The sequence below is a fragment of the Hyaloscypha bicolor genome (assembly GCF_002865645.1).
Source record: "Hyaloscypha bicolor E unplaced genomic scaffold K444scaffold_129, whole genome shotgun sequence".
In the NCBI taxonomy this organism is placed as follows: Eukaryota; Fungi; Ascomycota; class Leotiomycetes; order Helotiales; family Hyaloscyphaceae; genus Hyaloscypha; species Hyaloscypha bicolor.
In genome coordinates this window covers 77319-102819 of record NW_020194631.1, presented here as the reverse complement: position 1 = coordinate 102819, position 25501 = coordinate 77319, and the positions used below count along the sequence as shown (strand labels likewise).

General features: G+C 48.7%; 10 protein-coding genes across 10 annotated transcripts; 2 read left to right on the top strand and 8 right to left on the bottom strand.

The window, feature by feature from the left end:
- Positions 1–2697: 2697 nt before the first annotated feature.
- On the bottom strand, positions 2698–2868 carry K444DRAFT_493479 (homeobox protein EgHBX4; the record flags this gene model as incomplete). Its single annotated transcript, XM_024873241.1, has 1 exon — positions 2698–2868. A coding segment is annotated over one exon (171 nt), but the record flags the coding sequence as incomplete, so codon positions are not given.
- Positions 2869–2893: 25 nt separating this feature from the next.
- On the bottom strand, positions 2894–3767 carry K444DRAFT_634241 (uncharacterized protein; the record flags this gene model as incomplete). The annotated part of the gene is made up of 3 exons (XM_024883725.1): positions 2894–2996; positions 3189–3328; positions 3483–3767. The coding sequence occupies 3 exons, from the start codon at positions 3765–3767 to the stop codon at positions 2894–2896; spliced, it is 528 nt and encodes a 175-aa protein (XP_024731417.1).
- A 474-nt stretch (positions 3768–4241) lies between these two features.
- Positions 4242–7233, bottom strand: K444DRAFT_646050 (ARM repeat-containing protein; the record flags this gene model as incomplete). Its single annotated transcript, XM_024885161.1, has 7 exons — positions 4242–4428; positions 4477–4585; positions 4634–4877; positions 4973–6145; positions 6200–7003; positions 7073–7131; positions 7194–7233. The coding sequence occupies 7 exons, from the start codon at positions 7231–7233 to the stop codon at positions 4242–4244; spliced, it is 2616 nt and encodes an 871-aa protein (XP_024731416.1).
- A 352-nt stretch (positions 7234–7585) lies between these two features.
- On the bottom strand, positions 7586–10308 carry K444DRAFT_597414 (2-isopropylmalate synthase). The gene is made up of 4 exons (XM_024878481.1): positions 9959–10308; positions 9753–9897; positions 8114–9691; positions 7586–8061 (listed from the first exon to the last, which is right to left on the bottom strand). Exons 1-4 carry the CDS (start codon positions 9964–9966, stop codon positions 7870–7872), a joined length of 1923 nt encoding a protein of 640 aa, XP_024731415.1. The 5' UTR covers positions 9967–10308; the 3' UTR covers positions 7586–7869.
- On the top strand, positions 9749–10714 carry K444DRAFT_105359 (uncharacterized protein). The gene has a single exon (XM_024870284.1). The coding sequence runs from the start codon at positions 10057–10059 to the stop codon at positions 10564–10566; it is 510 nt and encodes a 169-aa protein (XP_024731414.1). The 5' UTR covers positions 9749–10056; the 3' UTR covers positions 10567–10714.
- Positions 10562–12795, bottom strand: K444DRAFT_597412 (uncharacterized protein). Its single transcript, XM_024878480.1, has one exon. It carries the CDS (start codon positions 12605–12607, stop codon positions 10727–10729), a length of 1881 nt encoding a protein of 626 aa, XP_024731413.1. The 5' UTR covers positions 12608–12795; the 3' UTR covers positions 10562–10726.
- A 1228-nt stretch (positions 12796–14023) lies between these two features.
- Positions 14024–14821, top strand: K444DRAFT_617851 (putative altered inheritance of mitochondria protein 13, mitochondrial). The gene is made up of 3 exons (XM_024881209.1): positions 14024–14117; positions 14173–14230; positions 14281–14821. Exons 1-3 carry the CDS (start codon positions 14062–14064, stop codon positions 14683–14685), a joined length of 519 nt encoding a protein of 172 aa, XP_024731412.1. The 5' UTR covers positions 14024–14061; the 3' UTR covers positions 14686–14821.
- Positions 14817–15836, bottom strand: K444DRAFT_597406 (uncharacterized protein; the record flags this gene model as incomplete). Its single annotated transcript, XM_024878479.1, has 2 exons — positions 14817–15315; positions 15363–15836. 2 exons carry the CDS (start codon positions 15834–15836, stop codon positions 14827–14829), a joined length of 963 nt encoding a protein of 320 aa, XP_024731411.1. The 3' UTR covers positions 14817–14826.
- A 916-nt stretch (positions 15837–16752) lies between these two features.
- K444DRAFT_597404 (uncharacterized protein) lies at positions 16753–18702 on the bottom strand (the record flags this gene model as incomplete). The annotated part of the gene is made up of 5 exons (XM_024878478.1): positions 18043–18702; positions 17567–17989; positions 17451–17513; positions 17052–17375; positions 16753–16995 (listed from the first exon to the last, which is right to left on the bottom strand). The coding sequence occupies exons 1-5, from the start codon at positions 18367–18369 to the stop codon at positions 16753–16755; spliced, it is 1380 nt and encodes a 459-aa protein (XP_024731410.1). The 5' UTR covers positions 18370–18702.
- A 5631-nt stretch (positions 18703–24333) lies between these two features.
- Positions 24334–25393, bottom strand: K444DRAFT_569522 (ARP23 complex 20 kDa subunit). The gene is made up of 5 exons (XM_024877236.1): positions 25335–25393; positions 24955–25281; positions 24784–24909; positions 24690–24734; positions 24334–24632 (listed from the first exon to the last, which is right to left on the bottom strand). Exons 1-5 carry the CDS (start codon positions 25335–25337, stop codon positions 24624–24626), a joined length of 510 nt encoding a protein of 169 aa, XP_024731409.1. The 5' UTR covers positions 25338–25393; the 3' UTR covers positions 24334–24623.
- Positions 25394–25501: the final 108 nt, after the last annotated feature.

Below are 25501 nucleotides of genomic sequence, written 5' to 3'. Positions count from 1 at the left end.
TTGATCCATAACGGTGCTGGTATTGGATTCTTCCAGGAAGGGGGAAGGAGATGGACAGGGGGGGTGAAGACCTCAACCGACCACATCAAAGCAAAAGATACGAACGGTACGGGGCTTTGATTTCAAAAATGCTGTCTCAAAGAATACGAAAAGACCGAGGAACTAAAAGTTTTGGAACTTCACCGCCAGCTCAACCTCCAAATTCCAGCCATACAAGAACTTCCCGCGCCCGCATCGGGGTCTAGCTCTCACAGTACCCACCCTTCAACCTAACCTTCACTTAACCTGATCTCTATCAAACTCAATCTTTCTTGATCGATTTCTTCCCCCACCACCAGACCTCTGCACCAAACCTCGACGTCGGCACACCATGACGACTTCCCGCTGCGACCAATCCAGAGGAGGAAAGGGACCTGGAGCTAGGGAACAACCCAACGATTAACCAACGTTCGGACCTGTCACCTGCCGCCGACAACGTCCATCATCCCGTTCCAGCCTCACGGAAGGCTCGAAGCCGTCACCGGCTTCTACAATCTGATCAAATGAGCTCCAGCAACACCACAAATTGACTTCGAAACCACGTAACCCCCCCGTTTCTCTCAAACAAAGCTTTCATTCTTGTAGACCAACTTACAATTGATCACTGCAAGTGCAGAATACAGGGTAGGTGATTGCCATTGGAAGCTTGCATAGTGGTCCTGTAAGCTGCTCTTCTAAGAGCCTCACACTTCCCCACATCTGAGAGCTTGGGCTCTGGCTTAAGAGTTTCGCTACGCCGTCTTAGCTGCAAACTAACACGAGGAGAAGAGGCCGGCCCGGCCGTCCGGATTTCTTCCAATACCTCTGGCCGTCATTTGGAGGAAGACCTAGTACACTCTCAAAGCTGGAGTCAATCGCAAGTGCAAGCAAACGAAGTAACCTCACCGAGGTGGACTTCTTCGAATTCCGTACTATCTCGTGGAACTCTCGTTCTGGTCAGGAAGACTCAAGGCTGATCCAAGGGATCCGGTAGATCAATTGTTGAATTCTGTCTTTTCTTAGGGAGCCTGCGTTTTATTTTACTCCAAAATTTCGAGACAGTGCCACGAACAGGACGAGGAAAAGTTTCCGCATCGCAATCCTCAGACAGTCCGGTTTCTCCATTAAGCTGCTTGCTAGATGCTGGAGCCTCCGCCTCTGGGTTGCATCATGTATTGTCATACTTGAGGTCTTGCCGGGTCGGTTGAAGGGGAATTCCAAGGCCGTCTGAAATCCTACTCTCTCTGTTCGCCTTATTTGCTATTCCCCTAGTCACTTCTAAGTTGCCGTCGTTTTGCACCACTTCTAAACTCCCGTCTCAATGCTCGTTTCAACGATCCCGTGTCATTGCTGTCTCACACCTGTTGACCCTCCAGCTGTCCATGGTTAACCCCATATCCCAGTGCTCACCAATATGCTTCATTCTTACTTTCCATGTATAGCAGACTATGTTGCATACTCCACATCGCCATCTCTTTCCCGTCTGATCAATATGAAACTTCCAGTGAGCATCCACATATGCTGTCGGAGACGACTGGTGAAAGTGGCGAATATGCTGTGCCAATTGATCCTTTCTGAAAAAGACTCTGTGACACTGTGATTGGCCTCTACTGTCCCTCACTTTATGGGTTACCCCGCCATGAACTGCCCCTCCGAGAACGGTGAGGCAAAATACGCATCGTTCGAGATTATCAAATGAAGAACTTCGTATTATGGTCTTGCAGCAGATCCATGCAACTTGCGGTCATGAGCTGAGTTGATTCGTGTCGCTCCCATGTGTATTTGCTTGTAAATGTGCGGTGACAAAAGGTGCATCAGTACGGCATGCCTCTCTTTAGAATTCTGACAGTAAAAGCTTTCATAATGCAACATTCGTGCTTGTACGATAACGTTCGCGGACACTCAACCGCGACCACTTGAATCACCATGAGGAGTTCTGCGTCGGTTCCTACGTTGGGATAATTTCTGGCACGCTCCACAAAAAACGGAAATGGATCAGGCAACGCTGCCCCTCGGACGCTGTACGGTTTACAGAATTCCACCTTCCAATAGCACTGTCAACATTACACGACACTGGCATCTGGTGTATGTGCCATGATATTGTGAGTTATAAATGCGTGACAGCGGATACACTCGAATTCCATAAGAACTGATAGGGTCGGCTCAGAGGGAGAATCGTGGTTGCGCTGTTTCCTACGATGTTGACTTATGGCTAGAGTTCTTCTCTTCCGTGGTCAATTTCCCCCTAGATCGAGAAGTTGATCTCTTATGAACTCTGCGTTTTTCCAGCTTGTACCAGGGTCTAAATCTGTACGAAGCATTGCCTGCAGAAGACAACGCCAAGGAATGACTCTGAGAAGGATCTGGAGTCTCCTTCAAAGGAATGTAAGGAAGGTACATCGACATCCCCTGCTATCAATACCCTATCTTCTGCCACAGATGGATCATCGAAACATGAGTATGTAGGCCCTGACATATTTTCGTCGTTCCCCATCTCCAACCTTAGCTTGATAGCAGCTTCGATAGCTTCAATGCTTGGTTCGCCTTCACTACCCGGTGGAATTGCAGCGGATCTTTCAAAAGGTGTTCTCGAGGTTGGTTGCACAAATGTCAGTCTCTCCAACCCCTCCCTCGAAGAGGAGCATTCAATCTTGAAGTAGATGTCATCATTGGAGCATTTTGTCGTTGTCTTGCATTATTAAACCAAGTTTGATTCATTTTTTCCGAGATACCCAAGCGCTGAGCGATTTGTGCTCGATCCTCAGTTGAAGGATAAGGATTAACAGAAAATTGCTCTTCTAGATAAATCTTATCTTGTGGGGAGAACTTGTGACGCTTCTTTATTGTGTGAATGGCTTCTGAGGATCCCGACAGCTCATTTTGAATTGCAGTTGACGTGGGGATGATCTCCACTTCCATTGTTGCATCCTGGCAGATATTCTGTTCCCCATACAATACACATCTCGCCTTCTTCGCACCTGCCAGTGTGTCAAAAGCAACTGCGCCGAACAAGACTGGCCGGTCGTATTGATTGGACTCTCTGCCTCACGTATCGACAGCAAATGGCTCTCCAAGGTGTGCACGCTTCCTCCTTGTAACTGTTGATACTGGCCGGCCCTCCAGCTATGTATACAGCTGCATGCATGTTCGCTGGGCGAGTTAACGCGTACCACTTTTGCTTCAGTCCTACGCCGGACCACTGTCCCACTCGAACGCTACCATGGAACGAGAAAGCGAGAGTTCTTCCATCTCTGGGTTGTTGATTCGAGGGACTCGGAGGATTGGAAAGTGATGAGCATGGCTGCCACAACTAGGATATGGAGGCAGCAGAATCAAAGATGCATCATTAGGCGGTTTAATATTTGGGGGGGATTGCATTTCATTCATCTCTCATCCTCAACCATCAAATCCCCTACACTCCCCTAATTGTCGACATCAGACCATGATAGCATCACTTGACGCACTACATAGGTTCCCTGCCGAATATCCACTTCCTCCACCTTCTCTCCCTCATCATCTCCATCTATTCTTCCTTGAAGCCAGCCACAGCGCCAACGGACCCAGTCGGTCGATCGTTGTGCGCCATACATACACTCCCCTTTCCAGAGGTTACAAGATTTCTTCGTGGCGCTTCGGTCTTCGTTCTCGTTGTTTTCGAGATTCCCATTCCCCGTGTCGTAAGTCTGCTTTGTCGAAAATCGAGCATCCCAGCAGGTCGTCCCCAAAATAGTGTGTTGGAAATGAAACATGGCGCGTTGGTGTAAGGGGTATTGTTGCGGCGCGTATCAAAGGGGGCGGGGGACTTTTATACAAGTGTGTTTGTGGTGCTATACGTGCTGTGTTGTGTGTTGTGCTGTGCGGGGTAGTTGCTGCAAACCATTCCTCCCTCTATTCGATTATCTATCGATGTATTGATTCGCGTCGACTTCGCCGGAATCCGAGGGTAGGTGTTCCATTCGGGGACAAACGGATGTTGATTATCGGTGCTGATTTGGGATGAAACAAAGAACGCCATGTTGTCCGGCCGAGGACAAGACCCCTCTTTATGGCCGGTAGTTGATAAACAAAAAGGTGTGAAATCTGAAGGTGTAAAAAGCGTGATGGACTAAGACCAAACAAAGATCCCAGATTCCCACTGACTCTATGATGTGTAGTTCTGCGCCGGCCCTAGGTCATTAAAAGTGGTAATCTTGGATATGTCTGATCTTTGAAGGAGGGGGAAATCAAGTTTGCTGAATGCCTTGAGATCCGCCGATTTGGCGCTTGACCTGCTCACGGGCCCAACGTGCCGTATCGATGGTTCGGGCTTGGAATTCGCGGTTTTGGCGAGTATCCTTGATCATTTGGGTAAGCCACTCTGCGCGGTAGTAGGCGGCGAACTCTCCATGAGGGAAAGCATCAGCAAGGTCACTGAGGTTGTTAGCGTTGGTCGACGAAAAGGTCGGACAGTCTACTCACCCAATAACACCCATGGAAGCTCGCATCAGAGCATCACTCCTATTCTGATCTAGCCAGACGATGTTGAGAAGAGAGAAGATCGATTCGACGTATTGTTGCAGCAAAGCGGCTGCACAATGTTTAGCAAAGGACTGACCACCATAAGGGTAATACTTACTCTTGCCATCGGTCTTCATGGCACCAATGATTCCGCCCCAAGCATCCATGATTCCCTCACGTAACGAGATAACGTAGTCGAACATCTCATATGATCCATCGGGGCTGGCTTGAACACCAGCAGCCTGCTGAAGGACCTGAGCGACAACCGATAGGTAAGTCTCGAAATGGCCTCCAATTGCGCCAGCAATATCCCCAAAGCACTGAAGAATCGCAGGCTTGAATTGATTGGCAAGAGCCGTACTCTGTATATTCTGTAAGTAAGTTTTCAATGATCAGGGGGCCAGAACAAAGGATAATCAAAAAAGGAGTCTTGCTTCCTACACTAAGAACGACGTACCCTCAAATTGTTCAGTAGATAGTTCATAAATGTGTCACAATATGGCTGACTCAATGGACCCATTGAACGAGTTATATCGCTAACGAGACCAATTGCCATTGAGCACAATCCTGGCTCTTCCTGGTTGCCGAGAGCATTGTAGAGGTATGGTGAGAAGGCTTCCATATAAGCAGCGAAGTTCTCTTCCAGAGCATTGGCCAAGCTGCTGACTGTTGCGAAAACAGCATCGGGAACACTTGATTTGGCACCAGCAGTAGCAAGGATCTGCAACAAGATGGTCATGATGCGATTGGCTTGTGGTGCGATTTCCTTCTCGAGACGTTGGATGATTGCCAGGAGCACAGTGCACAGGCTGGTCTGCATCTCTTCAAGTGTGATCTTGTCCTCGACACTGACGACTTGGGTCTGGAGAGGGATGGTATCCTCCAATCGCTTGATGATGACGTCCGACAAGGATGCAACAGCAGGCAAGCTATCATTTGCAGCGTTTTGGACGAAGGTGTTAAGTACTTCATACGCAGCAGTTCGCAGTTGGTTGTCCGCATCCGGTCTCTCAGTGACCTGGAGAAGACGTGTGATGCTCTCATTGAAATGAGGTGTGAGAGGGTTTTGTTGGCATCCAATCTCGCCGGAAAATCGCTCCGCCAGGTTCATCAGAGCCCAGCAGCAGGATCCTGCCATCTTAGGGCTGCTGATCAGGCCCTCGAAGAGTGACTTGATCAGTTGTGGAAGATGGAGAGTCGGGTCAATTGCATCTGAGCATGCTTCGGTGATACGTCCAAGAGCATATGCTGTTGAGTCCTTAACATGGATGACAGGATCTTCCATCATCTTGATGATAACTGGAAGTGCTTGCTTAACAATTGGCGAAATGACTTTCTCCTCCGGACCTTCCATGATAGCACCGAAAGCAGATACAGCGGCATCACGATTATGCCAGTCTTCATGACGGAGGTTGGCCTCAACAAACGCCAAGACCGGTTGGATAACACCTCCCCCGACAGCCTGAGCATAAAGTTGCAGACACTGGTAAGCAGCTCTTGAGATGTTGTACTCGTCATCGGCTGCATCTTCGTCTTGCTTGGTCAAAAGGTGAAGAAGAACAGGGACAACTTCCTTTGTTGCAACATTAGCGAAGTGGAAGATTTCACGCATCTGATCTGTATTCTCGACCTGCGATAACTTGTTAGTCTGGGAGCAACAAAGAGAAATGTAGGTTGAACTCACTTGTGCATTGTCATCCTCAATGGCAATCTCTTCTTCGCAAACCGTGCTCCAGAACTCGACTGCAAGCTTCGCAACATCTTCCTCCTCGCTCTTCATGCCCATAATGGTGAGCCCAAAGAGAGCCTTCTCCATGTAGAAGCACATAAGCTCATAGTAAAGGGCCATAATTCGGTTGAGACATCCGAAGGCACCCTGCTGTATCCTGGAATCCGAGGCTTGTGTAGCTTCGCAAATGACCTGCATGATGTAGTTTCGCTCGCCCTCATTCTTAAAGTTGCTCTCCACAAACTCTAAAGAGTCTCCAAGCGCATATATGGCAGCCAGGCGGACTTCCGGATTCGGCTCCTCCTTTCGTGCCCCTTGTACGACAGCGGTCAGGATCGCGTTGGAGTGTTGAACAAGACTCGATCTAAGGTCGGCATCTTGACTCTCACAGATAAACCCAATAGTAGTCAAAGAAGCCTGCTTGAGATGATCACCGCCCTCTCCAACATTTCGCACCAGACTCGGCATGAGCTCCGGCCATTGTTCGCGTGGGAGTTCGATGGCGGCTATCGACGCGACAACTTGAGCTGCTGCTTGCCCGGCTTGTGCGGTGCTGGAGGCAAGAGCCTGTAGAGTCAGGTCCTTGACGCGCTTCTTCGTTTCCAAATCTTGTTGGACCCATTTCTCTTGCAGATCGTGTAATCGTGCATATTCCCGCGCGGTGAAGGCGTTCTTCAGTGCAATACCGGCTGCTGCTCGGACGGGACCTTGGGCTTCTTCATTTGCAAGCTCTTGAACGAGCGTGACGAGGTATCCGGACTGGTAGATATGGTTAGCAGGTCATCCTTGCGCAGCGACAGAGACGCTGTCAGCGAGACGGTGACGTACGAAATTGGTCTCGGCAGCTTGTGTCAGCTGTTGTTCAGCAGCTCCTCGAATGGCGGCATCTGGGAACAATTAGTATATTATCTTCGACATTGCCTCGCGTCTTCGGGAATATGGAGCGTACCTGGGGAAAAGGTATTCTCAAGCACTTGGTTGACGTCCATGATGGAAGGTCACAGCCGGTGCGCCGTGTCCTGTGCTTCTGTGATGTTGTAAAGGGTCTAGGTGAAGAGCTGAGTTGTCACTTTGGGATGGGGAGGATGTCTCTTCGATGTGAGACGGTGGTGGGCAAGAATGGAGAATGTAGAGTTTTGAGTGGGCGTTGTTGAAAGTCTCTTGATTGACCCCAAGCGAAATTCCACGGACAAGGCTTCAGCAGGCTTCTAGAAGACGTGCAGGAACCGGGACGCGACAAGGAAATAAGCGTTTGTTGCCTTCGGGTAGGGCAAAGGAGTGTCAAGAATCACCAATTGTGGCCAAAGAGCTTGATATTTTCGAAATGTTTTGCGTATTTAGGGATTCATTTGGTACCATAGCTTACATGGGGTCGCGATATTTGGCGCTAGCCATGTGAGAGCACGTGATTGAGCTTTTTATGGTGATCCCGAAATTCTCGGATCCACGATCTATTTCCGAGATGCTCGCTGACTCGAGGTTATGATGCTACAACTCCTATTATGAAGCTAGTCAAGTTCTCTTTTGGTTCATTATCATTTGCGCCGCCCACGATATGAAAGCACTCTGAAACTGCTATCTTTGCTACCCCTCCAAGGCCCGTCCCGTCAACCCCGCAAAGCCCCTTAACTCGACTGGTTGACTTTTGCCTCCAAAACGCTCACTGCATCTGGTCCACTCTTAGGTACTCCATTTGGTTTGGGAATCGAAAGATGTCCATTTTCCTTCGGAGTGCGTTCGAGATCCAAATCCTGGCTCAACTTACCGCCATGCTTACCTCGAAGCAACAAAGGCGTGTTTGGTCTGCTTGTAATGAACTGGACACATGTTAGTAAACAACCGTAGATGACAGGAGAACAATATACATACGTTGCTAGCAGCACTCAAAAGGGCAATCAAAGAACTCTGAACAACATCCTCGTGGACTCCAACGCCCCAAACTTTCATGCTTGATCCAGCAGCAGTACATTCAATATAGCTCGCAGCCTTGACATCTCTGCCACCGCCAATAGCATGTTCTTTGTAATCTGCAACATCGAGATCGATTCCAACTGAGTGAAGAGCATTTGCCAAACTTGAAATCGGACCATTGCCAAAACCCTTAAGCTCATGCTCGTAGCCATCAATGGAAATGACGCCTTCAAAACGTCTTTTCATATGTGTCGTATCTTGTCTCTTGCCTGGTGCAGAAGGAGCTGGCGAAGCAGAACGGTCGGTGCTGATTGTGTAGTCGACCAACTTGAATCTCGGATTCTCTTTGAGAAAATAAGTTTGCTCGAAGAGATCCTGGATCTCAGTTGAGAGGAGCTCTCGTCCGACTTGATCCGCACGCCTCTGAACAATCTTACTGAATGCAACCTGTAAGCCACGAGGAAGATCAAGCTCAAGGTTGCGGAGAATAATCCAGGCAGATCCACCCTTGCCACTTTGAGAGTTAACACGGATGATGGCTTCGTAGGTACGGCCGATGTCTTGAGGATCGAGGGGAAGGTATGGCATTTGCCACGGCGATTCGTTAGAAGCACCATTCTTCTGACGCATCTGGAAACCTTTCTTGATAGCATCTTGGTGAGATCCGCTGAAAGCACACACAACAAGAGATCCTCCATATGGTGCTCGAGGGTGGACTGGGATCTTGTTGCTCACTTCAACCACATCAATGACCCGATTGAGGTCCGAGAAATCGATATTGGGATGAATGCCTTGTGTGTAAAGATTCAAAGCAAGTGTAACGAGATCAACATTTCCAGTTCTCTCGCCATTGCCAAAGAGACAGCCCTCGACTCGATCCGCGCCAGCGATTTGTGCCAATTCTGCTGCAGCAATCGCGCAGCCACGATCGTTGTGGGGATGAAGAGAAACACAAATCTTTTCCCTCTCAGTAATATTTCGGCAGAAGTACTCAATTTGGTCCGCATAAACGTTCGGCGTGGACATCTCGACCGTAGCAGGAAGATTGAAGATAATTGGGTTCTCGACAGTCGGGCCCCAGGCTTGCTTCACAGCCTCGCAAATCTTGATCACAAACTCAGGCCTAGAGTCCGAGAAGGTCTCGGGGCTGAATTCGAAGGCCCATTCCGTGCCTGCTTGCGCAGGATCATCCTTTGTAATCGACCGAGCATATTTCGTGCACTTAATTGCTACTTCTAACTGCTCCTCTTCCGTGGCGTTGAACACTATTCGTTGGAAGCATTCGCTCGTCGCGAGGTAGATGTGCAAGAGAGCTTTCTTCGCACCCTTGAGGGATGCGACCGTACGCGCAATTAGTTCTTCTCTGCATGGAGAAAGAACTTGGAGCCAAACATCGTCTGGGACTGCACCGGGGGTCTCTACAAGGCGTCGCGTGAAGTCGAAGTCTGTCTGCGAGGCTGAGGGGAATGAAATTTCGATTTCCTTATAGCCAAGCTCAACTAACATCTTGAAGTACGTCCATTTCTGCTCGCCGTCCTGTGATCCCTTCATTAGCACTCTGCCGACCAGAGTTAGGCCAAAGTAAAGTGCAACATACCATAGGGTCAACTAAACTCTGGTTGCCATCGCGCAAATCGGTCGAGAGCCATCGCGGCGGCTTGTCAAGGGTTTTGTCAGGCCATTGTCTGTCTTTGAGTTGAAGAGCAGGAAACTTCTTGTATTTCTTCGAGGGGTCCTTGAGCCTTTCGCTCGAAACATTAGCTATTCTGGCCTCGGGTGGACAAGGCGCAAAGGCATTCTTACATGGGCATCTTCAATGGTGGGGTTGAAAAGGAATTTTATCCGCAGGAACAAAACTTGCTTTGGGGGTTCGAGGCCAGGTACCAGGTTGACTGCAACAAATGATGGGAGAGTCAAACAATTGTGAGCCAAAGATTGGTTGGCGAAGTCTTGGAAAAATTTGTTTGTTGTTTTCTGAGTCACGATCGCTCTCTGAAAGATTAATCACGCCTTCCACCGCCATCTCAATGGCGGGGTGGATGGAAGGCGTTTTAGCGGCGTTGCAGTATCATGGGTCTGATCAACCGCAGGAACCGCCATTGGGGACATCTTACCTCGTCACGAGAGGGGCGTCATTCATGAATGCCTTTGCGGTAATCCGGCTATACAGTATATACTCTCTATGGCAGAAATGGCTATGGATCCCTCGCAAGATCGGCAGCATCTTTTGCATAGTAGAGCCCGGAAACCCTGAACTGGAACCACACAGCAGCCGCCCAGCCTCGGCATCCAAATCTGGGCATCCGCATATTTGGTGTCAACACCTCATTGGCAGCAGACACGGAACGAGCCACTGCATGACATCTCATAATGCTTCACCACGGCAGGGAGGGACGGTCACGTTTCAATAATGGTAAAAGTCTGGGAAAAGTCTTCTATTCTAACACACTCTTCTATAGACTCCAACCCAATGCAGTAACTCGTTAATGCAGATCTACAAACCCCCGGACGCCTCAAAGTGCTCAATATGTGCATGGAACAAACCCTCAGGTCGCCGATCCATCCTCGTCATCACCAAGTGAAGCTCTCCTCGATGAAATCAACCACCCCATCTTCCTGAACGTCTCTTACTGCGTCTCGGACGTTGTCTGCCAGGCCGCCTGGTCCGCAGACTGTCACACACATCGCGCCGACCTGCTCCTTGACCTCATTCTGCATAATGAGCTTGATATTGGGTCTGCCCGGAAACATCTGTACAGTATTCGAGGGTGAGATGATTTCCCTCGGATTCTTGGGCCTGGTCACGAAAAGCTTGATGAGAAGGCATTCTCGTCGGCCTTGCATTTCCAAAATCTGGTTCATCCACGGCCTCACCCATTCCAGGTGCTCGCTGTCTCTGACTATCCACACGAGGACAATCTTTCTTGTGGCGACAGATTTCTCGTTGCATCCCTTGACAAGATGTTGAATGTAAGGAATCTGATGGGTGATACCACTGGAACCGGCAAAAAGTACAACATGACCATATGAATCGAGGGAATGGTCGCCACCATAGGGGCCTTCGAATGCGGCAGTGAGGGTCAGTGCCCCAGGTCGGTAAGCATTTGCTTTGTCGAAAAGACGTTTCGTAAGGCCAGTTTGTGCGTGAATCACAAAGGAGATATCGGTGACAGTGTCCTTCGCTTTGGATTGTACCTGCTTCTCTGACCCCATGGAAGAAATTGAATCCATCTTGTTGAATGGTAAGGATGGGTTGCTGGATCTGTGTTGTACCCACGCAATCGAAAAGGGGTGTGATTCCCAAATGTTGAGGGTCGAGAATCGAAGGTACGCGTGACTTCCAGGTTTGATATTGACTTTTCTTGGAAGATGAAGAGTGACTCTGCAGGCATCTCTTGGAAGAGCCTCGATAGTCGCCTTAGTCCATCGCTTGCCATGCAACGAATAGTTATACCAAGCAAGTCGGGCCATTCGAGCAATGCGTTCTACCATCCAGAGGGTCAAAATGACCTTGAGGTACAGCAACTGTGGGAGTTTGGCGATTCTGCAGTGGGTCCAGGTCCCCAGTATTGTGAAAAAAGCCAAGATGATATGGACATTGAGGAACGTCTCGTAGAAAGCATGTCTGACTGGTGACAGAGACAGCACAGCTATTAATACAAGTGCGATAGTGCCGATGGTACCCCAACTGATGAAGGGGTCAGTTGCGATCATTTCCCAAATTCCTGACCAACCAGCTGCAGCATGCTTGACATATGTCCAACACCCGGTATGTACGATCGCCTCGAGAACGACCGTCCTTCCTATCCATCGATGGAGGAGATTATAGGTGTCAAAACTGATCTGCAGGAGGGGAATCAAGGGGTTGTTGCGCCCAGCGAATATCACCAATGCAATCATGTTAATCACGGCTAGGACACCAGATCTTCCTCGTAACGCCGCAATAACTGAGTAGTGGTCCTCGCGGGAGTAGGGAAGAGCCACCATGTAACCAATGTTACTGAATATAAAGCCACCCAAAATAATCGAGTGGAAGCGGGAGGGAACGGTACCCATGTTGAGCGCAGATGAAAGTCGTATCTCCCGGTTGTGACGCTTCTTGCCTAACGGGGCGTAGAGGACATATTTCTTGAAGTTCCACCACCACCTTGTGCGATTTATGGCAAAATACCGTTGCTGCTGCCCTGAGAGGTTCATCGCTGTCATATGTCTGACATGTGCCCTCCATCTTTGGAATATCCTTATGACCAAAATAAGCATGCCCAGCACGCCTATCGACCACCACAAAATGACCTTGAATAGATTGTTCATCGGTTGATCCACCCCATTCAGGGCCGTTGCGAAGGGTGCCACTGTCGACGTAGTGTTGGAAGAGAGTGCAGATGTTGTAGCTCTCGCCAGGAGCTGGGCGACCTCAAGTCGCGAGGCATCATTCGGTCTTTCAAGGGCCATATCTTCTGTATGTTGGAGTCTTCGGTATTCGTTTTGAGGTCCATGCGATAATCAGGACAAGATGTCGATCTGAAGATATGCGTTAGAACTCGATGCTCCAGAACAATCGAGAGGCAGAAAATTTATTAATAAGTTCGAGTCTGGGGATACAAACATTCAGGCACACGCTGCTTTAACAATGCGATTCCTCCTCTTTCATGAAATATTGTTCTTTATAGAACAGAGTGTGTTTCGGAGACAAAGGGCATTGTCGTGATTGTATTGTTCAACGTCAAACGAATGTGAAGTGGCTCAAAGCCCGATACAATAAGACAAAGTATTATGTTGTCACAAAGAAGATCTTAACAACCTCTAGCCAGAGGTGAATCAGTGACGGTGGTTGAGTAGGCGCGGGGTGAGGTGAATCCGGGGCTTAACGTCCAAAGGTGATTCGAATGATTGTACTGATAACTGCAATCGGATTCGCAGCCTCGTGCCCGCACAAATGAATGTTACTGCCCCGCAGAATGTATAAAGTGAAGTGAAGACGGTTTCGACTTCGAGTCGACGACAAACAAAAGACTTGATCAACAGCAAAGCTTGGCACCGGGGGAAAAGAAATAGCAGAGAGGATATATAAGAGGAGAAGAGAAGCTACATGCAAGAACATATCTGACTTGTCCCCACCTGAAGCCACCCCCTAGGGTTTGATGCAGAGCAGCAAGAGTGGATCACGACCGCCTCAAGCCCTTTTACCTGTGGGAGATGACCAGAGCCTATCGGTGGTACGCCAAAGTGAGGGGTTGGGTATAAATCAGGGGTCGAGAGGATGGTTGGCTGTGAGAAACAGCCGCCCCTGTGGCGTTTATTCGGATGTCCCTGGCGTCGTCCAGAACGCCATTTTTGAGTGGTCAATTGTTTGAAACGCCAAGTGTGCAGTTGTTAAGGGGAAACAAAATGGGTCTTCCATTGGTCGCGATAATCCCATCAAGAAACATCTCTATGATCACGAGATTCTGAATCGGATGAGATTCGGCTGACGAATGTCTGTTGCATGTAGAGGGTTCAGCTTTCGAAATCCAACGACTTCTGTTTGCTTGCAAATTGTGCCCCAGCTTTGGGTACGCGGTGGTGATGGAATGAAAGGAAACTCGCAGGGACCGGAGACCGCCTTCCTGCAATATGTTCACATGTTTGAAACAAGAAATGGGCTTTTTCGCGATGGGAGGAACTGATCACGGATAAGCAGAGTCAGCTCCTTGCAGGCAGAGAAAGAAAAGTAAGGCATCAACGTAAGCTCGCTTCAGAGACACTAGTCCTTTTTCAGACACCCAGACGCTCCGTGAAGCCTTCACGGAGAAGCCCGCCGAGCGCATCGCTTCAGAATCACGTGAAATAACATAATCCAAAAATGCGAGGCTTTCGGCAAGAACATGTCGGAAGAACTGCCATTGAAGCTGCAACAGACTCTCAAGATGGGATCCGGGTCCTCCAAACCGGCGGCGACGCCTACATCTCAGGTTTGGACAGCGTGAGTTTCCACCCAGTCCAGTTCCTACGCTTCCCAATACTGATCTGTTGCTCAGCGAAACACCCGTCCGATTTTCACAAGGACTCGTAGATTCTCTCCAGTCAAGTCCGGAGGTAGGAAGCCAATTCCACTCGAGAATTACAAGATCTGATTCCATACGCAGACCGATTCTACTCGTACCAAAACCCTCGAACTACACATCCAAGCCCGCGTAGCCGAAGAACTCAAACGTCTACAGGACCGCGCATCAAGGGACTTCGAGGAACTACAAGCCAAGATCTCCGCAGCCGAGGATTTGTCTAAGAAGGAGGGCAAATCTGCCGGTGATACACTCCGAGATCTGGGAAGAGAAGCAGTGCAGAATGATGTTAAGGAGTTGAGGAAGAAGCTGGAACAGAGGAAGAAGTTGACGGCTGTTGATGAGGGTGTTGAGAATGCGAAGAGTGAGGTGGTGAAGTGCTTGAGGGAGAATGATAGACGGCCACTTGACTGTTGGAAGGAGGTGGAAAACTTTAAGAATGAGGTTAGGAGGTTAGAAGGCGTGTGGGTTGAGAAGATTGTCAGATAGGCATATGGGTGTGACAACGAAGAAATGAGTACTGGGAATTGTAGAATACGTGTATCCGTAATAGAAGGCTATGCATGGAAATAGTGGCATTGACATCATGAACGGGTCTCAGTGATCGAGTGCAGAGTGTTGCGGAAGTTCTTATGTATTTTGTTCCAAGAAACCAACACCAGGGACCTCTTCGGGAATCTTGGTCTCTTGGTGAGCAGACTGCTTCATCCTTTGAGCCTTCTTCAGACCTTCAGCTTTTTTTCTTTCACTCCGAACCTGAGTATCTTCCCATCCTTCTCCTTGCTTGCTTCTCTTCTCCTGTGCTCCGCTGCCTATCTCCGGCAGCAAGGATTGGAATCTCTCGATTCTCTTGGTGTTCTCCTTGAATCGATCATTCGAAACCTCTACAAGATTCCGCAGCTGATACTCTGGTACCATACAAAACTCCTTGCCTCCACTTTCAAATCCGATCACAGATTCAAGAGCCAAGCCCATAGAGCGAATACCAATCATTGGCGTTGCCGGTTCTGGGGATGATGAAGTGAGATTCAAGGCCCCGCTCTCTCGAAAGCCTGCTTGTAAGGCAGCGGAGATGACATTCTGTGCCTGCTGTAGAGATGCTGTGAGGACGTGAAGGATCTAGACAAATTAGTGAGTGCAGGTCAATATAGAACTTTGCGACTTACCATAGGTTCAAACTTGAAATGTATAAACCTGATATCCCGTGCAGCACCTAATGACAACAGTTCCTTTCCTTCAATATCTTCGTTTTGCATCCCAAACAAGTCTTTCCATGCACCATAATGGTTTGAAGTATCCACAGGATCGTGAGAAACGAACAGCCACCTCCCACCGCCACCTTTACCTCCAACACCAGCTCCCTTCAAGGTAACCCCTATTCTTTCTCCCTCCTCGATCCCATTCTCGACTTTAAAAGATGCAGATTTCTTTTTGCCTTCAAGAAAGACACTTATCCTTCCAGCACAACTACTCGTAGTCACACATCCGTCAAGAGCATTGATCTCGTGTATCAAATCCAGAATTCCTTCATCGATTGAGCCTTTGGGGGACAGGTCATCGTACTCCTCTGCTGGGATAGCCAACTGCTCTAAGATCTTTTGCTTCTTAGCAACGAATGACGGCGGGAGACGTTGTGCCATGTTTTGTGGAGGAGAGGTGACTACCGTTTTGGGAGTAGTTGATGGATAATTGGCCCGTGCAGCTTCGCCTTTTCTCCGCGCACGAGACACACTCTCTTTACATCTCCAACCTCATCATCACTGAGAGATCAATCCTTGGCAGGTCTGTACGAAGATGTTCCTGCGAGGTTCAATTGTGGTTTCTCGAAAACTATGAGATTGGAATTTTGCCGCTTCTCATCATGTGTCGCTCCTTTGCTTTCCTGCGGAGTTCATGGGGCTATATCCCAGCCACATGCTTGATTTATGCATTTGCCGCTGGGACGACAAGCTTCACAATCACCACTGGTCAAATCACAGGTCATTTTCTAAGGAAATTTATTGCTGTGCGGTGTCCTGACGGGAGCCGAGTAGCAGACCTCTTCATGAAGTCAGTTACTACTCATCAAGTCAATTCTGCTGGCGACCATCCCCGTCACGTCGCATCCCGGCTCATAGCCCCACTTCATGCATTTTGTTCATTCAAGGAAAGAAAAGACGAAAAGAAACGCCCGTCTGGCCATGAGTCCGTGGTATCTCGAAGACAGCCAACTCCATAACACCATAAAATATGCTTCATCAATTTCGTTTGGAAAGAAAACATCATCAAGGAAAAGGAAAAGGGAACGGAAAGGAAAATAACAGCTCTGATCTCATAGAAAAGACAGTCTGTTTTCCAGAAGTCTCCCTGTATGAGAGCAATGTCCGGCGCAATGTGATCTGACAGTCTTGAATAACTTTCGATCGCAACCAAGCTGCAATGCAGTCGTTATATCGAGACGCACAAGCTGGTTGTCAGAATTCCTGAAGCAGGCACATCTGTTAAAACCGCTGTCGAACTTTGTCGTGTATAGAGTTGATGTGCGCGGAAGCAAGTAGAGCCTGGAATTGTCGTTGTTCACTTTCGCCCCTCCAAGGCAGGAGTCAAGATCTCACGCAAGACCTGCTCGACGGCAGTCCACTCGTATCTAGCCACCTGTCCCAAGGTCATGTTCCCCCAGCCCTCTGGTCGTTCAATAAGCTTGTCGAGGTCACCGAAGAGCTTTGGCAACTCGTTTCCTTCATTTCGGGCAGCACGCTCGGCGAGGCTAACGTATGCCTTCTTGCGGTCAAGGTGCTCACGAATGATGGCGATGTACCACTGAGAATTCTAGTCAGGATATAATACAGCAAGTCCAGAGTATGACATAAACTTACCATCAACGTATCCGTGGGAATATCTGGCTTGTGGCCAATAGTGAACAATGGCTTCCACCAAACCGCATAGGGAGCGACACCAAGTTCAAGTGCAGTGCTATCATCAATGTCACAGACATAGACGACATCGTCCTTCATGCACGGGGTGAAGCCGGGGCACTTCAATGCTGCACGCCAAACTCTCTTGAAGAGCTGGTTGTTGAGATTGACCGGATCAGTTTCACTGTCAATTCTCTCCTTCAGGAGTTTGATAAGTTCAATGGTTGCCTTGTGAAGCAAATATCGGTCATTGATGGTGATGTGATCAACCATGTACCAAGGATACTGCTAATTGTTAGTCAAGTCCACTGGAATATCTAGAGTCTGGTTTTCAGCCAGACTCAGAGCATGGGAATATACCTTCAACAACGTGCTGATAAGACACTCGAATGGACGCTGAGGGCATTCCTTGGAGAACGGAGACTGTGTTTATCAGCTACAGCCATCGTACAGAACAGAAAGACAGATCAACTCACGCGTTGAGGAGCTTCGACATGCTTCACCAACATAACCAACTCCTCCTTGCTGATGAAGCCTTGAAATCCTGAGTTGTAGCGGTCGTTCGGATCATTGGGGATGATAATAGGTCTGGAACCCTGCCACGCAACATTCTTTGCCTTGGGGAAGAGATCCTTCATCAACTGCTCCTGGCTAGAGAGCTCGCATTCAACATGGCGTGATCCCAATCTGCCGCCCCTATTGCCAGCACGATTGGTCTCGAAACGATTGACAGCATTAACAGCCTCGTTCAAGTTGATGAACTCGACATAACAGTCAAGGGTCTTGCTGGTAACACGCTCCATGACGATATGAACTGGCTCGTACTCTTGTTCATTGATGATACGCGCATTGCGACCAAGGAATGCAAGAATCTCTGGGCGAGTGACACCATAAGGGATCTGCAATCGTTGTTAATAAGGATTCGTTGGACTTCCGGGGGAGAGTAACTTACATTCTTGATCTTGATGACGCCAAAAGTTTCCTCTCTACCCAATCTACACATCTCAATGAACGGAAAGTTGTTCGGGTCAAGGGCCTCCTCAAGACTCGGCAAGCGAGAACCACCACTGGTCAAAGCACGAAGATGTGGGCTGGGACCCGAAGGAGGGCCGATGAGACGGCTACCAGGAGCATATGGGCTCGCCTGAGGCTTCGGTGCAAATGGGTTGTTGTGGACGGTTGCTGCACGGGAGCGGGGGGGACCAACAAAGGGATCATTCTCGCTGATGGTAGCCAAGGCCTTGCTATCACCGGCACTAGAACCGAGGAGACTCAACATCTTGGGTGGGGATTGAGCTTGAGTTGCGCTACCTTGAGACTCAATGTTTGCGAGATTGGGGATGTTGTCAAGCCAGTTGGTCGTGGGTTGCTTGCGGGGAGACGTGACTGCGTTGGTGATCGTCTGTCCACGGCGAGATCTCAAGGACGGAGTGACAGTATTACGTGGCTCAGAACTGAACTCGAGATCGAGGGGTTGGTTCTTCGGACCTGGAGTTGGAGCAGCCTCTGGCACTTCTGATCGACGCTCAGGGGATGCTGTACGGGTGCGAATGGCGCTCTTTGCTGGACTGGCGTCAAGTTTGGCAGCTTGGGATGGTGGAATGACCGGGGCACCAAACTTCTCCTTGTGAGTCGAGGTCATCTTCACATTCTCCTTTCCAGCAGCACTCATGAGAGAAGCGCTAGCAAAGCTGGAAGTTGGTTGACCGTGGGCGAAACCGGATTGAGCGCTCAGGACAGGAGCAGTGGCCAAGTTCGAAGTTGGATGACCATGGCCGAGTCCAGAGTTGCCAGTTGATTTGCGGCCGCTGGCATAAGGAGGCTTTCCACGATGGACATTTGCAGGATTGACGTAGATCTGAACCGGCGGTTGCGCTTGGTACTGGGCTTGAGGAGTGTACATGCTTCCCCAGGCCTGGTTTGAACCCTGGTAGCCAGATTGAGCCGGGGCATACTCCGCAGGAGGAGTGATGCCAGCGCCAGTACCAGGACCATATGGAAGGCTCTGATATGTCGGCTGTGCCATAGAGGATTGGCTCATTGCAGGAGAGGCACCATCGCTCGCAGCGTACGAGTTGTCAAGACCAGCATTATATGGATTGTAGCCATTCATTCCAGCGGCAGAGCCAAAATGAGAGTACGGGTTCATGGGTGGCGCACCGCCATAGGTGCCTTGAAGCTGAGCTCCTGCCGACACCTGACCTGGGGTGAAAGGATTGTTGGGATAAATGGACATGCCCCCGAGATGAGCTTGCTGAGCTTGCTGGTGGAAAGGTGAGGTCATCGAAGCACCGTGACTGTTGTAGCGCTGAAGAGTTGGCGGGTATCCTGGCGGAACGTACGGTGCCGATGCCGGGTTCAAAGATCGGGAGGATCCAGGAGCACCACCGTGAGCATTGTCGAAGGAAGCAGTTCCCGAAAGATCAGGAGTGCCCCAAGGACGCGTGAGGTTTCCGATCTGTTGACCAGATGAATTCGTGAAGCCGTAGCCCTGAGAAGAATCGTTGGGAAGATGATACGGGAGTGGAATCTGGGTTCTGACAGAGTCTTGAGAATCAACTGAGTCGCTGCTCTGTTGTTGCTCAGATGCGATATACTGTGGGATGGGCGCTGGTGCAAAGCCTCTGCCGGTGGGGAGACCCTGCTTCGACATCTTGTCGCTGTTGTCAGCTTCCTGCTTGACCTGTTTCTCTGCTTCCTGAGGAATGGTGTTCAGCCAACGTTCCAATGCGATGTCGTCGTATCCGTGAGCAAGTCGCAAAAACGGTTCGATGTCTCTCGCGCTTGAGATGACTGATGCGAGTTGGGAAGAGGTGACCGAGATCGATCCTTGGTGATAGGTGTGGAGCCTCTGCTCTCGAGTAAATTCTGCGCTTTTAGTGCGGCGAACTCTCTTGGTGAATTCTATAGCATTCCCTGTAGCCCTCGGCTGCATATTGCTTGGGTAGTTGGCACCACACGGCTTGCCTGCCATTTTACCTATATGCCTGGCGTTGGTGTTTTGCGGTTGAAAAGAGGATGGAGATCGAGTGCAACCGAAGTTTCTAGGAAATTATTGTTATCTACAATCTACTCCTTTTTTTATTACTAGCTCCGTCCATTAGTGTCTCGGCGCTGACCCTTTTTGCCTCTTGATATGGCTGACATCGTGCGGCTCAAGAGGTGCGGCTTGGGAGGCGGCTGGGCAGAGGTGACGGCGCCTCCTGCCGTTTGAACACTTCTGCGGAAGTGCAAAAGACGGGCTAAAAGGAGAGGAATGAGATGAAGGAGTCTTTGATTTAAAGTAGTGAGATCTAGAAGGGAGTATATCATGCTACTTCGAAGTCGGGAGTTCCTTTATAGATGGTTGCAAACAGTATTGTGCACTGAGGGGGGCGTCAGGCTGGAGATTCATGCATTTCGGCAGTAGCCCAGTCATGACCATAGGGAATCTGGCATTCATTGCTATAAGGGGTATTGAAGGGTCTTCTGGTAAGGAAGCTTTTTATTGATCTTTATGTGCCATTATGATCGTCTAAATTCCAAGGAGACGCAGCACAGCCGCAAGGTCTCAACACGAAGATTGCCATATCCAACTCACTTCTTCAGACCCCGGACAAGTCCAAAAGGAAATCAGACAAAAGGGATTTTCATTCCATCAGCTCTTCAAGTATTTTATAAAGGCGAAGAAAGTTTGGGGTACAATGCAGCAAAGCATCGCCTTCCATTGCCTTGTTGAGCACAGAACTACGCCTATCCACTCCCTCTAAATCCAAAGAGCAGGAAAATTAGACCAATCGAACTTCAAAACCCAACGTTGATTATCACTTCCTGTCGTTTGTTCTTCTGGGCTTGTTCCTGCCTGTTCTTTGGTGAGTGCGTCGTACCCACAAGGAGTGAAGTTGGCTGATGACAAATCCATTCAGGGGCTTTAGCGAGCGTTTATTTCACAGTAGTCGATCACTTGGAGGTGGCGCACGAGGGGGGGAGGTTGGGTTATTGAAAGCTATGATGATATGTTGTGCTGAAAGGATGGGTTGAAGGCCAATACATGTTGTTCTGGGAGGTATCGCGAATCTTTTCGCAATTTAATGTGTCCAGCAGCGCATGCCGCAGAGTGGGCGGGAGACCACAAAGGGGCCAGTTTATGCTGGCAAAATTCAATAAAGGAAAATTGCTGCAAGTGTACGGAAATTCATACATAATTTATTAAATACATGATTCCCAAATTATTTTACAGACATTGTGCGAATTCTCTGCTTATCAAGGTCGCGATTAGAGACCCCGAACCTGCCTGCGGAGACACTGTTAACAGTCTGTGTCAAAAGTCGACGATGACGGATGTCCTTTAGTGATTCAAGTGAACTGCAAGATTTTTGAGTTCTTGATAGAGGTAGATCAGGGCCACTTTCTCTACCTTCCAGAAGCCAACGGTCATTTCTCCACATTTCCTCCTTCGGATTTGTTCCACTTTCACGCTAAGAGCTATATTGGCTTATCAAGGGATAGCAACAACCCCAGCCTTGGAATTGCTTACAATTGACGCGAATTGCATAAAATGGTGTGGAATGTTGCCATGGGGGCGTAGGCTGTAGGCCGCGACATTCTACCTATTGCACTCCGAGATCTAAGGCATTACAAAGTTCGGAGCCCTTCATAGGACGGCTTCTTGAAGTCTTGGAGTGCTGCGAGACACTGGTAATGAAAACAAGATTGCTCGCGAAGCGCTGATATTACCAAAAACAATGCAAATCACTCGAAGAACCATTGCAAGTACCATATAACTAGTTCATATTGTAGGGAAAAGACCACTAGGTGCCGTAGAATATCATGCATGTACTGTTTCACTTTTGTCTCCCCATGAGATATCTACAAACCCTCGGCAGAGCCTGCTAGAATTCAGTGGCTCGAGAAACGTTTTTGTTGTGGTATGGAGCTGGGAAGACTTTAGCGAGGACTTCGAAGGCATGTCTTGATGGGGCTGTGAAAATTTGATAATGAAATTGTTTTTTGTACGGAGGTATATTCTGGTGCAGAGGAATGTTCCTGATGTTCAAGTTTTGAAGCCAAGCGACTTTGTAAATGGGTGGCTGGTGAGCTAGTCTATTCTGGGCAGGGAAAAGGGGTTACTTTTATATCCACTGAAAGAAGAACATAGAGAACAGTTGACAGACATAAGCTTTTTTGGTACTTTCATACTTCCATTGTGAAGGATTTGACTAAGGACGTTCAATCTTGAAAGAATAGTCACGTGACAAACAACAAGCCAAAATTTACCTTATCATCCCTCAGGTTGGATGTCAACTCCTGTGTCGAGTTTGCCGATATTATATCGAACTAACCATCCATGGAGGACTCTGATTGGTCAAGCAAAAGAAAGAAAGAGTATGCCGCGGTACGGGCACCAAAGTCTATTCCCCCCAGACAGAGTTGGGTTTTGATTTTTACCCTTCTACCTCATCCTTTTTGACCGCATCCAGAGTCTTTGAGATTTCGACCCAAGTGTTCCCCAGCACCTTTCTTAAGGCCCAAAGAACCTTGGGGGGCTCCGCTGTCCTGGGTCTTAGTGCGATTTTGGTAAACCCAAGACTCTCTCCCCAATGTAATTCTCCTTACTCACTGGAGCAATCCTCGGGATGAAGACCTCCCTCAAATACCTCTCTACATGGTATTCTTTTGCGTATCCTATGCCTCTATGTGTCATAATGGCTCTCTCGGAAGCTTTAAAAGCCGCCTCGGCGGCAAGATACTTCGCAGCATTGGCGTAGTCTCCCCCTGAATATCCCTGATCATACAATCTTGCAGCCTGGTAGACCATCAATGTTGCAGCCTCTAAATTCATCCAGCTGTCTGTGAGAGGATGCTGGATTCTTTTATTTCGACCAATTGGCCCACCAAACACAACTCGCTCGCCAGCGTAAATAGCTGCTCGTCGAAGGGCAGCAAAACCGAGCCCAAGAGCTTCTGACCGATCAGAATTCTCTGAGACTCAGCCAACACGAAACAGTAACACGGGGGCATATCATTTTGGAACCACTTCAGATCCCATCTAGATGGGTTTGTGTAAAGGGGTGACTGCGAGCTGTGCCTTGGCTGGCTATGTCTGGGGTAGTGCTTGCCATACTAGGATGAATTGTGTTTATGATATTATGAGGGATTTCGGCTGGCGGAGCTCAATAATGACCCATGGGATTGATGCGGTGATTCAAAACGTAATAATGGAATATGTCAGTGTACCGGTATGCAAGCCATCTCCAGAATGTCATGATTGGGTAGTCCGGTTGTAGGTACAAGACAACTTCCAGAAGACTCGCTTCTGCCAGCAGTGATGCAGATGCGGCAAGGTGAGAACGAGGGTTAGGGCGATGACTTTGTCTTCACCTTTACATAGGCCACCCGCAGAAATTCGCGGGGAGACGATGTCACTCTCAAAAGTGAATCATTGACCAGTCTTGCGCCTCTTTCTTGGGCTCTTCTTTAACCTTTCCTTCAAACTGACAACATTTGACAACCAAACTACACCTCTACAAAACGAATTGTCAGCAATTGCTCTTTCAAGCTCCTACAAATATTGAAGAAAAGCAATGGACTACAACAGAGTCGTTGCGGTAGAAACCTTTGCTGAGTTGATCGGACACATGGTATAAAGCTCTCATTCAGTTCACTTTTCTTGTGCTAATCTTAGACAACAGAAACCGCTGCCTGGCCAGCAACCCAACCGCCAAACTCCTTTCCTCATCGAAAACGCAGTTAGAGCTTGGACGTTCGATATCTATGATGAACCTGAGTTACGTCAGCTTGGTATGGAATTTTGCCGAAGGGTTCTATATGCCATGCAACAAAGCGCCGATATCTGGGACCTTTATCGAGATTTGACTTGGGTTCGGGACGCTTTTGGAGATTCATTCATGCGACTTCAGAGAGGAATTCTGACTCGTGAGGAGAGGAATAGCGTCGAGGTAGAATACCATCAAGCCAAGTTTTTCTTAGCGGGTGCAGTGGGATGGGTTTTGGTTCATGCAGTGGCGAAGTTATGAATCCGGACTGAAAATGAGGAAGATAAGACAGTGGTGAAGCCTTGACGCAGGAATGAGGTTAATTGCTTGGGCTTATCGGACTGGTACCCTGCACATTGCTGCATTGGCTACAATGCTTCTTCTGGCTTCGGCTTAGCACTCTAGAAGGTCAAACTTTTGAAACACATTTCGAGGGCAATATAGCCGAACCTGTGGGGCATGCAGATGTCTTGAGCTTTCACTTTTATAGCAAGTATTGAAAGTTCAATTGGGCATGAAGAATAGCCATGAAATGACCCATCCGGTTGGAGTCGATCTACACCACTTGATGCTTGAAGTCTTGAACCAATTTCACAGTATTCTTGTGTGGACCTACATGACCACCCTCAAGAGAAGTGCGTTCTCGTAAGCCATCGAATTTTATCGTCAATGTAAAATTCTTTTATGCCACCTGAACGCCAGTTCTCAACTCGAGGCCGAACAGCCAGCAGCCAACCAACGCATATTATCCGGATCCGCTTTTCTTGCAATGCTATGCTTAATCGAACTAAAGGAACATTATCAGTAACCCACCCTTTGTGGAACAGATTCCAGGCCTACTCACAGGTGTCAAGAAGGACTCTGCTACGAATCTTGCTCGTGCATTCAGCTGCCAATGGAGTCAGTACAACCCTACAAAAGGTTGGAAGTCTACCCACGAAAAGCTTCATTTCTGAAATCTCTTTATCTACCTCCTCCATGAACTGTATGATGAAATCCACCAGTTTATGCTTCAACATCTCCTCGGTATGGTAATTCGTAATCAAGAACGAGATATCATATCCCTATTCAATCAGTATAACTCGGTACTCCTTCATTGCATTACCAACCTTGATCGGCTTCCTCCGTAGAATAAAGAATGCTTCTGCTCTTTGCGTAAGGAATCTCGTGAACTTGTGCACCAAAATGTGTTCGATTTCATCTGCCTGCTTGATCTTGATGCTGATCCGGACACTGTTTATGCTCGGCTCAATGAGGACTCGCTCATTCTCATTTCGGGCGACAGTTAAGGGATTCAGTAGGACTTCCGGTGATGTCTGCGCTTCGATTTCGGGGACATTGTGTCGTTCAGAAGTTTGCGATGCGAAGTTGGAAAGGCAGAGGGCGGAGGTTAGGGAGGAGCGCACGCATTGGAGGTAAGGTCGCAATGACTGAGACTAGTCCAAAGTCAATATTCTACTCTGCTTCTTGCAACTCATTATAATCTTACCATGGTGCCGGCTCTCAAGTCTTCAAAACCCCAAAGTGCTGCTGTCGTGCGTGTATTACGGGGTCGTAGTGGGGTTGAGCGAAGCAGCCCACACTACGTACGTACACGCGCTAGCCGTTTACGGCTGCCTGCATTGTTGATAAATCCTCTGCCGTTCATCTTTGAAG

Coding starts and splice junctions, on each gene's coding strand:
- K444DRAFT_617851 (XM_024881209.1), top strand. CDS start 14,062: ATGGGATCCGGGTCCTCCAAACCGGCGGCGACGCCTACATCTCAGGTT. Junction 14,118..14,172: donor ACATCTCAGGTTTGGACAGC/GTGAGTTTCCAC, acceptor TCTGTTGCTCAG/CGAAACACCCGTCCGATTTT. Junction 14,231..14,280: donor CTCTCCAGTCAAGTCCGGAG/GTAGGAAGCCAA, acceptor TTCCATACGCAG/ACCGATTCTACTCGTACCAA.
- K444DRAFT_597414 (XM_024878481.1), bottom strand. Junction 9,692..9,752: donor AGAGTTTAGTTGACCCTATG/GTATGTTGCACT, acceptor AAGGGATCACAG/GACGGCGAGCAGAAATGGAC. Junction 8,062..8,113: donor TTTTGAGTGCTGCTAGCAAC/GTATGTATATTG, acceptor ACATGTGTCCAG/TTCATTACAAGCAGACCAAA.
- K444DRAFT_105359 (XM_024870284.1), top strand. CDS start 10,057: ATGATGGGAGAGTCAAACAATTGTGAGCCAAAGATTGGTTGGCGAAGT.
- K444DRAFT_597412 (XM_024878480.1), bottom strand. CDS start 12,607: ATGGCCCTTGAAAGACCGAATGATGCCTCGCGACTTGAGGTCGCCCAG.
- K444DRAFT_569522 (XM_024877236.1), bottom strand. Junction 24,910..24,954: donor TACGGAGGAAGCCGATCAAG/GTTGGTAATGCA, acceptor CTGATTGAATAG/GGATATGATATCTCGTTCTT. Junction 24,735..24,783: donor TTTCAGAAATGAAGCTTTTC/GTGGGTAGACTT, acceptor CTCCATTGGCAG/CTGAATGCACGAGCAAGATT.